The sequence below is a fragment of the Salvia hispanica genome, chromosome 6, assembly GCF_029641045.1.
Source record: "Salvia hispanica isolate PSC_SH4W2 chromosome 6, Shi_PSC_v1, whole genome shotgun sequence".
NCBI classification, from domain to species: Eukaryota; Viridiplantae; Streptophyta; class Magnoliopsida; order Lamiales; family Lamiaceae; genus Salvia; species Salvia hispanica.
In genome coordinates, this window is record NC_142697.1 from 30,994,290 (window position 1) to 31,008,986 (window position 14,697).

The following is a 14,697-nucleotide window of genomic DNA, read 5'->3' on the forward strand; positions in this document are numbered from 1 at the left end:
AATTTTCATTATTCGTGATGAATGGCTTGAATGAGATAGAAATCGACGCTACCATCTTTGAGAGGCGCCTGCGGGGCACCAGCGGCGGGGAGCGGCGATCTATGGGCCGAGCGTCCAATTTGCGGTGAGCGGATCAAAAATTAGGGGCTGCGATAAGGCGGGGAGGAAGTCATCGTTGGTGGCGGCGAGGACGACGAGCTTGCCGGCGACCTCAACGGATTGGATCGGAATCCAACGCGAGATGAAGGAAGGGTGGCGGAAGAGGAATCGGAGCGGGCAGTGAGGAGGCGGCTAATGATAAAAATGGAGCAGCCAGTGAGGAGACCGGAAGAGGATAAAAATGCCAAATCTTATCAAATTATGCCATGAAAATAGTCACTAGTCGGAATTCAAGCATGCCAATACAATTGTAAAGCAAAGAAATCTAAATATATGATTAAAACACCTTCAATTTCCTTTCAATGCAACCAGAAACAAATTGGATCAAAATCATACCTTTTTCATGGGACGGCCTTTCCCTTTGGCATCATACGTGTCCGATTTTTCCATTGCATTTCTCCCAATCTTGCATTTCTCTCTGTCCTTCCATTTCTTCCCTACTCGTAGGCAACGGCCTCTTCGCCGACGGAAGCCGAGCACGAGACGTCGGCTTAGGCCTCGCGGCGGCGGCAAGTTCCCCGAGTGTCTGGGTCTCTTCTTCTCGCCGGAGAGACTCCAGCATTTCCTCCAGAATAAATTTGGTCAAAATCGGGATTAAACCCTTTGATCGTCAATTTTTAACGGAAATGTTGATTGAGGACCAAAATGATCAAATTTCTATATGTTCAGGACCACAAAATTCAAAAGATAATGTAGAACAAAAACGTAAAATGCCATATGTTCAGGACCAAAATTGGTCTTTACTCTAAAACTAATATATAAAAGTAATTCTCACGTTTCACTAACTACTTTACTCATTTTACTATATAAAATTAAATAATTTCTTAAATTTCGTGTCAGTCAAATATGGAGGGAGATAGTATATTTTGGTGATATGGAGGGTGATAGTATATTTTGCTTTTGAGATATGGATACTTAAATTATTTAAAATTTATTTATTACTTTAATTTGACCGCTGTCGTCTACTGCTAGGATATCTTTTGATTTGTTCTACATTTATTATGACATTGTTTTTATTTAAGTTCTTGAACTACTCTACAATGTAGCTGGTGGATTGCATTAATCAACGTTATTTTCTTTCCTATTTTACTTATTCATAAATTAATACAATTATTCTTTACTAGGTTTTACATTGGTACACGAACACATAATAGTCCACCTGAATCCTCAACCACTGAATTGCATTTCTACTGATTGGGTAAAGGTGAGTTTGAACTTTAAATATTTAACTTCAATATTCATATATATGGCAATACATATACATACCTTTTGGACAGATAATATAGATTGCTTTCACCAAATACATAATAATTTCAAAATTATATCGGATTTTTCAATTCGACTGAAATTTGAATTTTCGTATTTCGATTTTCAAATATTTTGAATCAATTAAGATTTATTTTATTCAAAGTTCAAAATTTTGAATTGGTCTGTATTTGTCAAAATCTGATTTAAAATATGAAGAAAATAGGGTACATATAGTTGTTGACAAATTGACTTGGCTTAGTCTTTTCTCTACATTATTTTCTCTCTTATTTTATTCTATTTTTTTTATTATTCTTCTCTCGAAAAAGGTGCAAAAAAGAAGTGTCGCATTATCACAGAGAGTATAATTTATTTGGTTGATTTAATATATATGTACGCAATTTATGTTTTAATTATCTATAAGAAATTAATAAGTAACCTTCTGTGTTAGAGCTGCATAAAATAATTACGTGCAAAATCTTAATATAGTACTCCATCAGTCCTATAATAGATGTCACACTTCTCTTTTTAATTTATCCCACAAAAGATGTCACATTTTTTTTTAAAGTTCTTTCTCATCTTAATATGAATATATTACTTTCTCTCTCTACCTGACACACAAAACAATATCGTCTCCTAAAATCTCGTATCATTCCCTAAGTATGTCATCTATTATGAGACGGAGGGAGTACTATACTAAGTAAACTTCGTACTAAGGAAAATTAGCATATGAAACAAAGATTCATATTTCAGAAAAAATAGTAGTGTTAATTAAACATAAAACTTAAATATAATCATTACTCCCTCCGTTCTATATCATGCGTATCAGTTTTCCATTTTTATTCCCAGATTAATTGTCTCGCTTTATTTTTATTATTTTAGTAGTGAACTCATATCCACTAACTCATTATCACTCACGTTTTATTATAAAATTAATGTATAAATATATGTTGACCCACTTTCTACTTCTAACTCACATTATATGGAGTATTTTATAAAACTAGTATTGGGTCAAAGAGAAACATTATGGGGATGGAGATAATAATAGAAAAGATAAGGGTTCTATGTACTACTCCTATTTAATACTAGTAAGACAAAGTTGAGGGCTCTGACTAAATCAATATATATTAATGATACGTCTTTGTAGAGGATAGGACTACGCGTCTACGCCTCACTTGTAAGTTTTAAGCCATGGCCATTTAACTTTAATAAAACTTTATATTTATTTTTTTATTTTTTTTAAAGAATATGGGCTAAACTAAAATTATGATTATAGTTACGGTCCAAATTGATTAAATCATGTAAAATATAATAAGCTCATTGGAACATGACGATTTATATTGCAGAAATGATTTAGAAATCCGATTACTTTTGGGCTCATAAATAAAGGGTCATATTCTAATGCTTATAGCACCCTAATCCAAAATCAAGACCAAATCTCCACCCTTAGATTTTAAAATGAGTGGATGAGATTAAATCTTACGAATCTCAATAAATAGTAGACAAAATATCAACAAAAAAGGGTAATATCGTCATTATGTTATCATATGAAAATTTTCGTGAATGTTTTTTTATATCAACATAGTGTATTACAAATATCAACAATATGACATAAGAATATCAACATTAGTACAAGAAAATATGAACACATATTTATTGAGATTTTTACATGGTTTTATTGAGATTTTTACATGATTTTATTGAGATTTTTTGATGTATTTGTTGATAAAAATCTGGTTATCAACATTTACGAAAACTAAAATAAAAAATATCAAATTTCATCATCCGAACGTCGTCGGAACATATGCAATTGAAATCTCGTTGGAATCCTTATAAAATTATCTTTAATTTGATACTCCATCCGTCCCAAGATAAGTGACTTGTATTCCTTTTTGGGGTGTCCCACTATAAGTGACCTATTTCCATTTTTAGCAAAAAGTTATCTCTCTTACTTTATTCTCCACATACTTTATTCTCTCTTCTCTCCTCTACTTTTCCCTCTCTCATACTTTACTCTTTCCACTTTAACTTATTTAAATACAATTCCTTAAATCCCGTGCCCAAAAGAAGTAGGTCACTTATCTTGGGACGGATGGAGTATATTTTTTGCGAAAAAATAATTTAAATTGAGAGAGTTACGTAAATTTAAAGTTTTAAGATGATTTTAATGAGAGAGAATTGACATTAATACCCTCTAATTTTATTTATTAATTTTCTTAATTAAAAATATAATCCATGTGGCATTATTTCAACTACTAGATCTTCTAATCTAATGGTTAAGATTTAGTCTTAATTTGAGATTGCTAATTAGTTAGCAATTGATCGCCTCCCCATGGATAAATTCTATAGATATTTTCTAGCTTACATAAATAAATTCTATAGATATTTTCTAGCTTTTTTAGCAAAATTATTTGTACCATGACTGTTTCTGTACGGGATTAGAGTATATGAATTCAACTGCATGACCAAATCAAATCATGGAAACGCACAACACAACAAATTAACGAGTTCTCTAACTATTGTGTTTAAATCCTCAACGTACAATTTTATTAAGAATCTAGATCTAATCATGTTAATTATTTTTATTGCATATCATTAGATAATAACATGAGTTCCTAAATATTTTAACATTCTCACATAATATTATGCAGTTTAAGCGAGTAAATTCAGTTGAATTTGCAAAGTCTTTGAAGTCAACACATGGAGCTATCAATTATTTACTCTATGATAGTATGCAATATTACAATTTATAAATATATAGAACTATCAATCATTAATAACATGACAATTATGGTGAATTGATGTATCTTTATTCTTGGTGTGAACAAATTCATTTAGATTATTTTGAAACTTATTATGGCAAATTTTGTTAATTTCTACGAGATATTATTTTATCTTAGAAGAATACGATTATTTTCGGAAGGTTCGGTAAATTATAAATTTAAAGCATTCACAAAATGTTATGCTATCTGTGGTATAATTTTATTTTATTCCCTATTAGTTTTTTTTAGCAGCTAGCAATCTATAAGAGCATCTCCAGTGGCAATAGGCCAGCTATAAGCCAGCCACAGACTAGCCACTCTCTCTCCCTGCTATGTCATTAGCACTAAAATACCACCTGCCACGTCAGCATTTTAATCAAATGGGTTAGCTTAAGGCCAGCCACAGGCTAGCTGCAATAAAAATAATTCAAAAACAACTACATTTATGGAATTAAATTTACGATAAATTACGGAATTAAATTTACGAGACATATACGGGAAAATTTATTCATTTCATTAAAAAAAAAGGTACAAAGATAAAAAAATACATGATTTAAAAAAAAAAACGGGCTTCCACACACGAGCCTCGCCGCTCTCTACTCCTCATCGTCGCCGCCGCCACCCGGGGTATCTGAGCCCGCGTCTGAGCCCCCCACCAGTGCCCTCGTGGCATCCAAATCCACCTGCATGTTCTCGAGCATTGATTGAAGAAACCTATTCTCCATGGGGTCAGTTGCGGCCCTCCACTCTTGGAAGACCTTGTACATCCGTTCCTCCGTTTTTTGACGCGAGAATAAGGTGTACGCGCGTGGGGGGAGGGGGGGGGGCGAGATGACCTTCTGGGGCGATAGGGGGGATCCTCCCCTCGCTGCCCGTTGTGCCCGCTTTTGGCCAACCGGGCGAGGGCGACGAGCAAAGGATGGAGGGGACGGAAACTTCTCAGCATCCGGGGGGGAAGGTCGTGAGATCCGCCGCTGCTGCCGCTGTAATCGCCGGAATAGTTCAGCTTCTGCTTCTTCGGCCACCCAGCATCGACTCCCGCCCGGAACTTCTCGGAGTCCTTCAGCACCAGATAGTACTCCTAGAAGGTGAACTCCTTATAAGTCCCCTTCACGGGGAACTGACTCTCCGCTACCCTCCGGGCGTCCTCCTCAGTCTTCCCACTAGTCATCATGTGGAGGGCGTTGGTGTACAACCCCAAAAAACGGCCGACCGCGGCCCTGATGCGTTCCCACCCCTTCTGACACTCCTCCCCGTTGTAGTCCTTTCCGTGCGGGCAGTTCCTCCTGTAGGCTGCTCTAATCTTAGCCCACATGTTGACGATCCGCTGGTTGTTCGCAACCAGCGGATCGTCGCAAACCGACAACCACGCCTTGGCCACGCCGACGTACTCATCCTCCGTCCACTTCCTCCGTGCGGGGTGTCGTGAACAGCGGGCTGCGACGACTCGCCGACCACCTTGCTCTTCCCCTTGGTCTTCTTCTTCGGCGCGGCCCGACCCGCTGGAACGGGAGTGTCTGGCTCTCCGATATCGATCCTCATCTTATGCAATGACAAAAGGTCATCCGCAGTGAACTGCGTCTCTACTTGGGTCGACGTGTGAGACGAAGCCATCAAAAAATCAAGAGAGGGACGATAGACTATGTCCCCCCCCCCCCCCCCCGGTGACCCCTGCATCCCGGGATGCATACCGGGCTGCATCCCTCCCTGCCATACCGGCATCATCCCCATCATCTGCTGCTGCATCTGGGCATACCTCCCCACCCCGGCGTTGCCTGCCGGTCGCTGGCCTGCCCCCCGCCCGGCATCCCCTACTGCATCCCCGCCATCATCCCCAGCAACTGTTTCCAAGGGACGTTAAACCCTTGGCCCATCTGCCCACCCATCTGGCCCCATCCAGATTCCATGGGTACCGTGGGAGTCTGAGATCCGCTCGTCGCTTGGCTGGACTCGTTGTTCTTGTCCAGCGCTCGATGTTGCTCTTGTACAGAAATTTAGAGAGAGAGAAAACTCGTTAAAACAAGTGGTGCAAATGAAAATGAAACTAAAATCGCGTATATATTGTTTTTCAAAAAATTTCAAAAAAAAATGAAAAATGGGCGCTGGCCGATCGCTCGCCGATCGGCACGCCACAATGGCGGCCAGCGCATCGGCGAGCGCCCTCAAATCGGCGTGCGCTCGCCGGTTTCTTCGCCGAAATGCGGCTGGCCGTTTCCAATATTTCGGCTAGCCAGTGGTCTAGCCGCTATTGGAGATGCTATAAGTATTGGCACAAGAGTTCTTATTTTCTTGGATATAAAGAGTACCTAAGGGATTATTGTATTATCGTATACTGAATAAATAATGTATTTTTCTAATATCACAATTTTTTAAATAATATAGTATTGTTAATTTTAAAATATGTCTGCACTGCAACACCAATACTAGAGCCAGTGACGAAGCCAGAATATTAATGTTGGGGGGCCCAAACTACCATAAAAAATTTGTTGAGTATGATCAGTAGTAACGACGCGAAAACATGAGCAATATAAAAAGCCGCGCGTGAAAAACGGATGATGAGAAAATTAATTAGTGAATAGATTTTTTAGAGCATAGCACATATTTATTAATATTATATAAAATATTTTCATATTTATCAGGTCAAAGAATTATTTTCTATTATAGAACTACTAAAAAGCTAAAACAAATTACTAAACAAAACATAAACAAATAAAAGGCTCAAACCAAATGATGGTAAGAGTTCAACAACATCCCAATAAAAGAATAAACCAATCAAGGCCAATGAAAAAACCAAGTACCAACGTTAAACCAAAAACAATAACAAGCATACTCTTTATAATCAAATTTCATAGCAAATGAACTACTTGGATAGCTTCAAGATCAAATTTACTAGTGTTATGTTATATACTATTAATAATCATAAGTTAAAATTATTTAAACAAAATTACTAATATTATTAATAAATAAAACATAAATGAACAAAGCTATAGAAGAAATAGGGACCCAAATGTTCCTAAATTGAGTCGAACTCTGGCAAAAATCTTGACCAACTGCACTAGCTTTTCATATACTCCTACTTACTAACTTTTGCATATATATATTATATATACTAATTATTAAAATGGGCAAGGGGCCCAAGGGCCCCCCTTTTCCATCGTGCCTCCTCCCCTGACTAGAGCGTCCAAAAAACTACAACTACTTTGTTTTCTAAAGAATATAAAGATTTTTTAGACGACTTTTCTTTTCCTCATTAATTAGTTACATAGAAAAATTGAAATATACTCCTTATATACTATTCCATCCGTCCCACACGGTTTTAAGAAAAGTAAAGAATAGTGGATTGAAAAAGTTAGTGGCACATGAGGTCCATTTTTTTATATTAGTTTTATAATATAATGTGAGTGAAGTGAGTTAGTGGATATGAGATATATAATTACCATTTATGGTAAGTAAATGTGACTTTCATCGTGAGACGGAAGAAATAACAAAATGTGGTAGTTATTGTAAGAAAGAGGGAGTAGCATTTATACCTTCACTGCAATTATTTTTAGCTTTAAATGTGAAATAGCCAGTGGTCCTTGACTTGAATTATAATAAAAGGGTATCTCCAAGGCTTCTTGTTAGCTCACACATATTTCTTTTTCAATATGGAAAGAGTTTCCTCATTTTTCTTACTTTCCCTGTTCATATTGTTTTCTTGTCTTAGCTTTGCTACTACTCATCAAATCAACACTGATGAGTTAGCACTTCTTGCATTCAAATCCACCATAGTCACTTCAACTCCTTACAATATTTTGAAAAAAAATTGGACCATCGGAGCTTCAGTTTGCTCATGGATCGGAGTCACTTGTGATTCGCGTTATAGTAGAGTGGCTCATTTAAATCTTTCAAGAATGGGACTTAGTGGCAGCATCCCGCCCGAAATCGGAAATCTTTCTTCTCTTGTTTCTCTAGATTTGAGTCACAACTCTCTTCATGGCCCCTTCCCAAATGATATTTGCAGGCACAATAACCTTCAGATACTTAATCTGTCTAGAAACAATTTAGAGGGAGAGATACCACTGAGTTTGGGTGAATGTCCACAACTTGAGATTCTTGATTTGTTCGACAACAACTTTGGTGGATATTTGCCTACACAAATTGGGAACATCACACAACTTAAGATATTATACGTTGGTTGCAACAATATTAGAGGTATAGATATGTCATCCTTCTTTTATGCTTAGTTTTTTCAAACTCTTTATTTCTTTACGAAGTTTATAGATTCAATTGTTAACTCACACCTTAATTGCTAACTACAACTAATTTAAGATCATGAAAGTTTAAAGATCTACTCCCTCCGTCCCAGATAATTCGACCTAGTATTCCATTTCAGGCCGTCCCACATAATTTTTCTCATTTCACTTTTACCATTTTTAGTAGTGGACCACATATTCCACTAACTCATTCCTACTCACATTTTATTATAAAACTAATACTTTAAAAGTAGGGCCCACATTCCACCAACTTTTTCAACTCACTTTCCATTATATTTCTTAAAACTTGTGCCAGGTCAAAGTGTCCCAAATCAATTGGGACGGAGGGAGTAATAGTCTATAAATTGCCATGTGTAATTTCATTTTTCACTTTTTAATATTAAAGAAAGAATAACTACCAAATTTAGGGTCTAGTGGGGTGTTCGGTTTGCAAGTTTGTATCCCGAGATTATGTATGTAGTGTGTTTGGTTCATGAGATTAATTCACAACTCAATCCTAGATAGACAATCATGAGATAATTAGTCATAGCTAATCCCCTATGACTAAAACAATCTCACAACTCAATCTTAGATTATATCTTGGTATTATTTTATCTAGGAAACCGAACACCACCATAGTGTATAAAAAATTACCTCCGTTCCCCAAAATTTGTCCCACTTTGACCTGGCACGAGATTTAAGAAATGTAATAGAAAGTGAGTTGAAAAAAGTTAGTGGATTATGGGTCCTACTTTTATATATTAGTTTTATAATAAAATGTGAGTAGGAAAGAGTTAGTGGAATATAAGGTTCACTACCAAAAATGGTAAAAGTGAAATGGGACAAATTTTAGGGGACGGACAGAAATGTAAAATGGACAAATTTTCAAGGACGGATGTAGTATGTCACATGAAAATGTAATATAGTACTCCCTCCGTCCCGGAGTATTAGACTCACTTCTATTGGGCACATGATTTAAGGAATTGATTTTAAATAGTTAAAGTGGAGAGAGTAAAGTATGAGAGAGGGAAAAAGTAGGGGAGAGAAGAGAGAAAAAAGTAGGTGGAGAATAAAATAAGATAGATGTTTTTTGCTAAAAAAGGAAATGAGTCTAATATGTTGGGACATCCCAAAAAGAAAAGTTGGTCTAATACCTTGGGACGGAGGGAGTATCATATTGACATTATCCATGTATTATATTGGCATAGTTTGCAAGTTGTATTGATGTAAACTGCTTAACAAATTATAGGAAACTTCATGAAAAATTTTGAAATCGAAACATATGCACTAGGATCTCATTGGAATCCTTATAAAATTTTCTTTAGTTTGATGTATGTTGTGTGAAAAAATAATTTAAATTGAGATAGTTATATCCATTTAAAGTTTTGAGATATTTTTTAAAAGTTGGTTATAACTAATTTGTTTTTAATTGATATTAATACTTTTAATTGACAATTTTTTTTTACAATGTATTGATATATGTGGTTGAATGATCTTATGTCTTGATTTAATTATATAATGTGTATCATTTATTTATAATTATCAATTTAAGTGTGAGTTAGGAATATAAATATATTATGTGCATGGACATATTTTAAGGAAACTGTTTACTAGTACTCCGTTATTGATCTCATATGCTTTGGAAATATACACATCACAATAGCTGTACTCAATTTCATGAAATTAGATAGGAAAACAACACCATAGCTCAAGATCTAGTAGTGTACAATTAATGCAAACTATATACTATTATTTTATGATAAAAATGATCTTGGTTCACATTTGGTTACTAGATGTTATAATAATATTGGGTGTGATTTGTAAATCTAACATTTGGTTAGTATATCGTTTGCCATGTTCGTTTGAATTTGTTGTGTGCTACAAAGTTAATACATCAGCATGATATAGTTGTGTGAAGCTGTTGTTTATTCTATTAATATTTTAATGTACTAGTGTATCTGTTTTAGTACCGTTCTCGATGTACTCCTGCTCGCCAATTTTTTATTTGAGCATTTTCCATTCATAAAATAAATACATCCAATCTAGACAAGTCGAAGCTGAATTCAGTTATCGGATATTAACATGAAAATTCTAGATATGTGAAAGATGGAGTTGCAATAAAGCAAATTTTAGGATTAAAACATTCAAAAGTTCATATAATAAGTAATATTTTTTACTATTTTAGCAAATTAGTAAATTAAATTAGCTAGTATTTAATTACAACTCTCTCTGTATATATAATTATACTAACTTTAGCTAAATATTTAATTTATAGGAATTATTCCACATGAGATTGGTCATCTTGATCATTTACAATGGATGGAGATGAGATTGAACAAGTTGTCAGGTCCTTTGCCGCCAGCCATTTTCAACATGTCTTCTTTGATATTGATTGAACTATCATCGAACACAATTACTGGGCTGTTGCCTTCAGAAATTGGGAACATGAAAGAACTGCGATACTTAATGCTTCACGATAATGCTTTAAACGGTAAGATTTCTAACTCATGTTAATTGTTAAGCATATTCAACCTTTTGGTATTGCATATAGGTCTACTTAGAAACTTGAAATGCTTTAAATTTATTTTGTTATCTCCCTTAATAAAATAATACGATCATAGAAAAAAAATATTATTTTCGATCGCATAAAGTAATACTATTAGTTACGAATGACATGAATTTTAATATAAAATTTTTAAATATAGGAAAAAAATAGTTAAAGTAATGTGAGTAGAAATGAGAGTAGCTTCAATAGAAAGAAAAAACTTACTATAAATTTGTAAAAAACTATTTTTGTTGATGGCCCAAAATAATAGTAGTAGAAAATGGCTAGTCTTAATTAAATGTATTTTCTTTATAAGAATTTTAATTCGCATTTATTGAAAATATACAACTCAATCTCTCAATAGACCGAATCATTCATTTTACTTTCTAATGTTATGATCGTTACACTTTTTGTGTGACTCTGATGGTGTCATTATTGGTTAGGTACTATTCCAAAAGAGATATGTCATCTTAATAAGTTGGAGCTGATGGATTTGTATTCCAACAAACTTAGCGGATTAATCCCAAGAGAAATGGGGAACATGACGACTCTCATTAGCTTATCGCTATGCAATAATAGTTTGAGTGGTATGATTTATTATTCAACTATATTCACAACTCTAATCTACTCCCTCCGTCCCGCTTAAGATGACACGTTTTCCTTTTTAGTTTGTCTCAACTAAGATGACACATTTCCTTTTTTAGTAACTTTCTCTTTCCAATTAATACATTCAACCACTTTTTCTCACTCTCATTAAAATATCAATATTTCTTTATCTCTCTACTTTAATACTTACCCCACCCTCTCTCTCTCTCCAATTAAACACTTTAACCAATAACTCCTAAAATCCTGTGCCGGCTATGCAATGTGTCATCTTAGCCGGGACGGAGGGAGTAACTAATTACTGCCCAACAACAGTTCTTTTAACCTATGCTATCTCCTCATAGTCTAAATAAATACTTCCCCTGCCCCATTAGAAATGCAACGTTTTCATTTTTGGGTTGTCCCAATAAAAATGAAACGTTTTCTAAAATAGAAACAATTCTATCTCTACTTTTTCTTCTTACTTTACTCTCTCCTCATTAACTCACAAAACAACACTGCATAAAATCTTATGCCGGAAACCAAATGTTGCATATTTATTGGGACGGAAGGAGTATATTTTTATTTTGGTACAAGAATTTAGATAGTGTATTTAATGAAACGAAATGTCTCACTTTGGCCGGAACATTCCAAAAGAAAATATGTCTCACTTAGACTGCATAATGAATACTTTAAACATTTTATTGTGGTGAAATTCTGTGTGTCCAAACACTTTAAGAGTCACTACTAGGCGGGTCGGACCTGAATTTAGTTGTTGGGATATTTACAAGAAATCTATGATGTGAGAGGGGAATTTCCAATTAAACTCATGTTAGGACACAAATTCTAAAAGGTTCATACGCCACGATGATAAATGATACTCCCTCTAATCCCATATTAAATGTCTCATATTTCCTTATTTGGACGGTCCCTAATAAATATCTAATTTCATTTTTATTATTTTTAATAAATAGATCCTACATTCCAATAACTCATTATACTCAAAATTATTATAAAACTAATATATAAAAGTAGAGTTCACATTCTACTAATTTTTTCCACCTACTTTCCTTCACAAAGTCAAATAATTTCTTAAAATCCTCGTTTGTAAAATGTGGGACATTTAATGGAAACCGAAGGTAGTACTTTTCTCTGTAAAAATTATAGTACTGGCTTCTTGTAAACATTTTGGTGGAATTGTTCCGCAAGAAATTGGTCAACTTGACAATTTACCACTCCATGTTTTATGCGCAGGTGCTTTGCCTTCCGAAATTGGGAACATGTCTTCTTTAGGAGGCATTAACCTTTCAGGTAACACAATTAGTGGAGCATTGCCTTTGGAAATTGGGAACATGAAAGCACTACAATACTTGTTCTTTGACGACAATTCTTTTATTGGTAAATATCATTAATATGCATTTTCGTATATAAAAAAATTTCAATTATATCCTTGTTTATCTTTCAAATGAATTGATTGAAGGTACAATTCCATCCACCATTGGGTATCTATCAAATCTGCAATACTTTTTTCTCTCCTCAAACAAATTAAATGGTGAGCTCTCATCCTCAATATGCAACTTGCCATTTCTTCAATATCGTACTCACGAATCACACCTTGAAAGGAAGACTGTGACAATGCTATATCATTAACGTGCATTCTTGTATACAAAAATTTCAATTATATCCTTATTTATCTTTCAAATGAATTGATCGAAGGTACAATTCCATCCACCATTGGGAATTTATCAAATCTGCAATACTTTGTTCTCTCCTCGAACAAATTAAATGGTCAGCTCCCATCCTCAATATGCAACTTGTCATCGCTTTCATACCTTATTCTCACAAACAACACCTTGGAAGGAAGACTGCCACAATGCTATAGAAACTTTCTCATCTTTCATTTAAACTCTAATCAACTTAGTGGTCTCATTCCATCAACATTTACAAAGGGGTGTAGTCTTCAGTCCATCAATTTGAATGATAATAAATTGATAGGACCATTACCCGAATCTTTAATTCACTGTAAAAGTTTAAAGGGCATTGACATTGGAAATAACAGAATACAAGACGAATTTCCGTTTTGGATGGAAAGCCTTCTTAAGCTTCGGGTGCTAGTGTTGAGGTCTAACAAGTTTTATGGTAACATGTCACGTCATTCACCAACCAAGAATCCATTTCCTAAGTTGCAAGTTTTAGATGTATCCCACAATGAATTTGTGGACTCTCTACCTCAAAGATATTTCAAGAATTTTAGAGCGATGATGGTAGAGGTGAACGAAGTAAATCGCACAAGTTTTGTGGACATGAGGCTCACCTTCAAAGGCCAGGATCAGTTATTGAAAAATCTATTGCAAACCTTCACAATAATTGACTTATCCTCCAATAGATTCTCTGGAAATATTCCACCTTCCATAGGAAATCTTAAGATTCTCAAATACTTGAACTTATCCCACAATACCCTCACGGGGCACATACCTTCATCTCTTGGAAACCTAAGTGAGCTTGAATCGCTGGACTTGTCGACAAACAAATTGGATGGAGAAATCCCAAGTGAGTTGACAAGGTTGACGTTTCTTGCGACATTAAACCTTTCAATGAACAATCTTATTGGACAAATACCACAATCTAATCAGTTCTCTACGTTTGATAATGATTCATATATGAGAAACTCGGGATTGTGTGGATTTCCACTAACAAGAAAATGTGAGAATGGGTCATGGATGCAGCCTGTAGAAGAAGGTGATGATGAATACGGATTTATGGATGGATTTGGTTGGAGAAGTGTTGTGATGGGTTATGGAAGTGGATTCGTAGTTGGGATTGGAATTGGTTATATGATTATAAGAAGTGGAAGACCGCGATGGTTAGTCGAATTCTTTTTTGGCGTTGGATACAAATGTAAGACGAAGAAGAGGTGCAATAGACCTACATCAACATTCAGGGGAACTTGATTAAAAGCCAAACTGAGGATTGTGTGATTTTCTCGTGTTTGATTTGGAATTCTTGCTTGAGTTCAGAGCTTCTACTTGATTTGTATTTTCTACTCCTTTCTTTGTCTTTAATTTTCCTTTTGTATTCGTGCTCGTGTTTTCTATTTCTTATATTTGAGTTGTGTTTGACTATATGTTTCTTTCCGTTCTCATGTTATGTTAGAGAATGAGTTTGAATG

At 35.1% G+C, this 14,697-nt stretch overlaps 1 protein-coding gene across 1 annotated transcript; it reads left to right on the top strand.

The window, feature by feature from the left end:
* The first annotated feature begins 7,813 nt into the window (after positions 1-7,813).
* LOC125208443 (uncharacterized) lies at positions 7,814-14,652 on the top strand. The gene is made up of 6 exons (XM_048108059.2): positions 7,814-8,360; positions 10,677-10,892; positions 11,390-11,533; positions 12,783-12,926; positions 13,009-13,080; positions 13,245-14,652. Exons 1-6 carry the CDS (start codon positions 7,814-7,816, stop codon positions 14,477-14,479), a joined length of 2,358 nt encoding a protein of 785 aa, XP_047964016.2. The 3' UTR covers positions 14,480-14,652.
* Positions 14,653-14,697: the final 45 nt, after the last annotated feature.

Coding starts and splice junctions, on each gene's coding strand:
- LOC125208443 (XM_048108059.2), top strand. CDS start 7,814: ATGGAAAGAGTTTCCTCATTTTTCTTACTTTCCCTGTTCATATTGTTT. Junction 11,534..12,782: donor ATGCAATAATAGTTTGAGTG/GTATGATTTATT, acceptor TTTTATGCGCAG/GTGCTTTGCCTTCCGAAATT. Junction 12,927..13,008: donor TGACGACAATTCTTTTATTG/GTAAATATCATT, acceptor AATTGATTGAAG/GTACAATTCCATCCACCATT.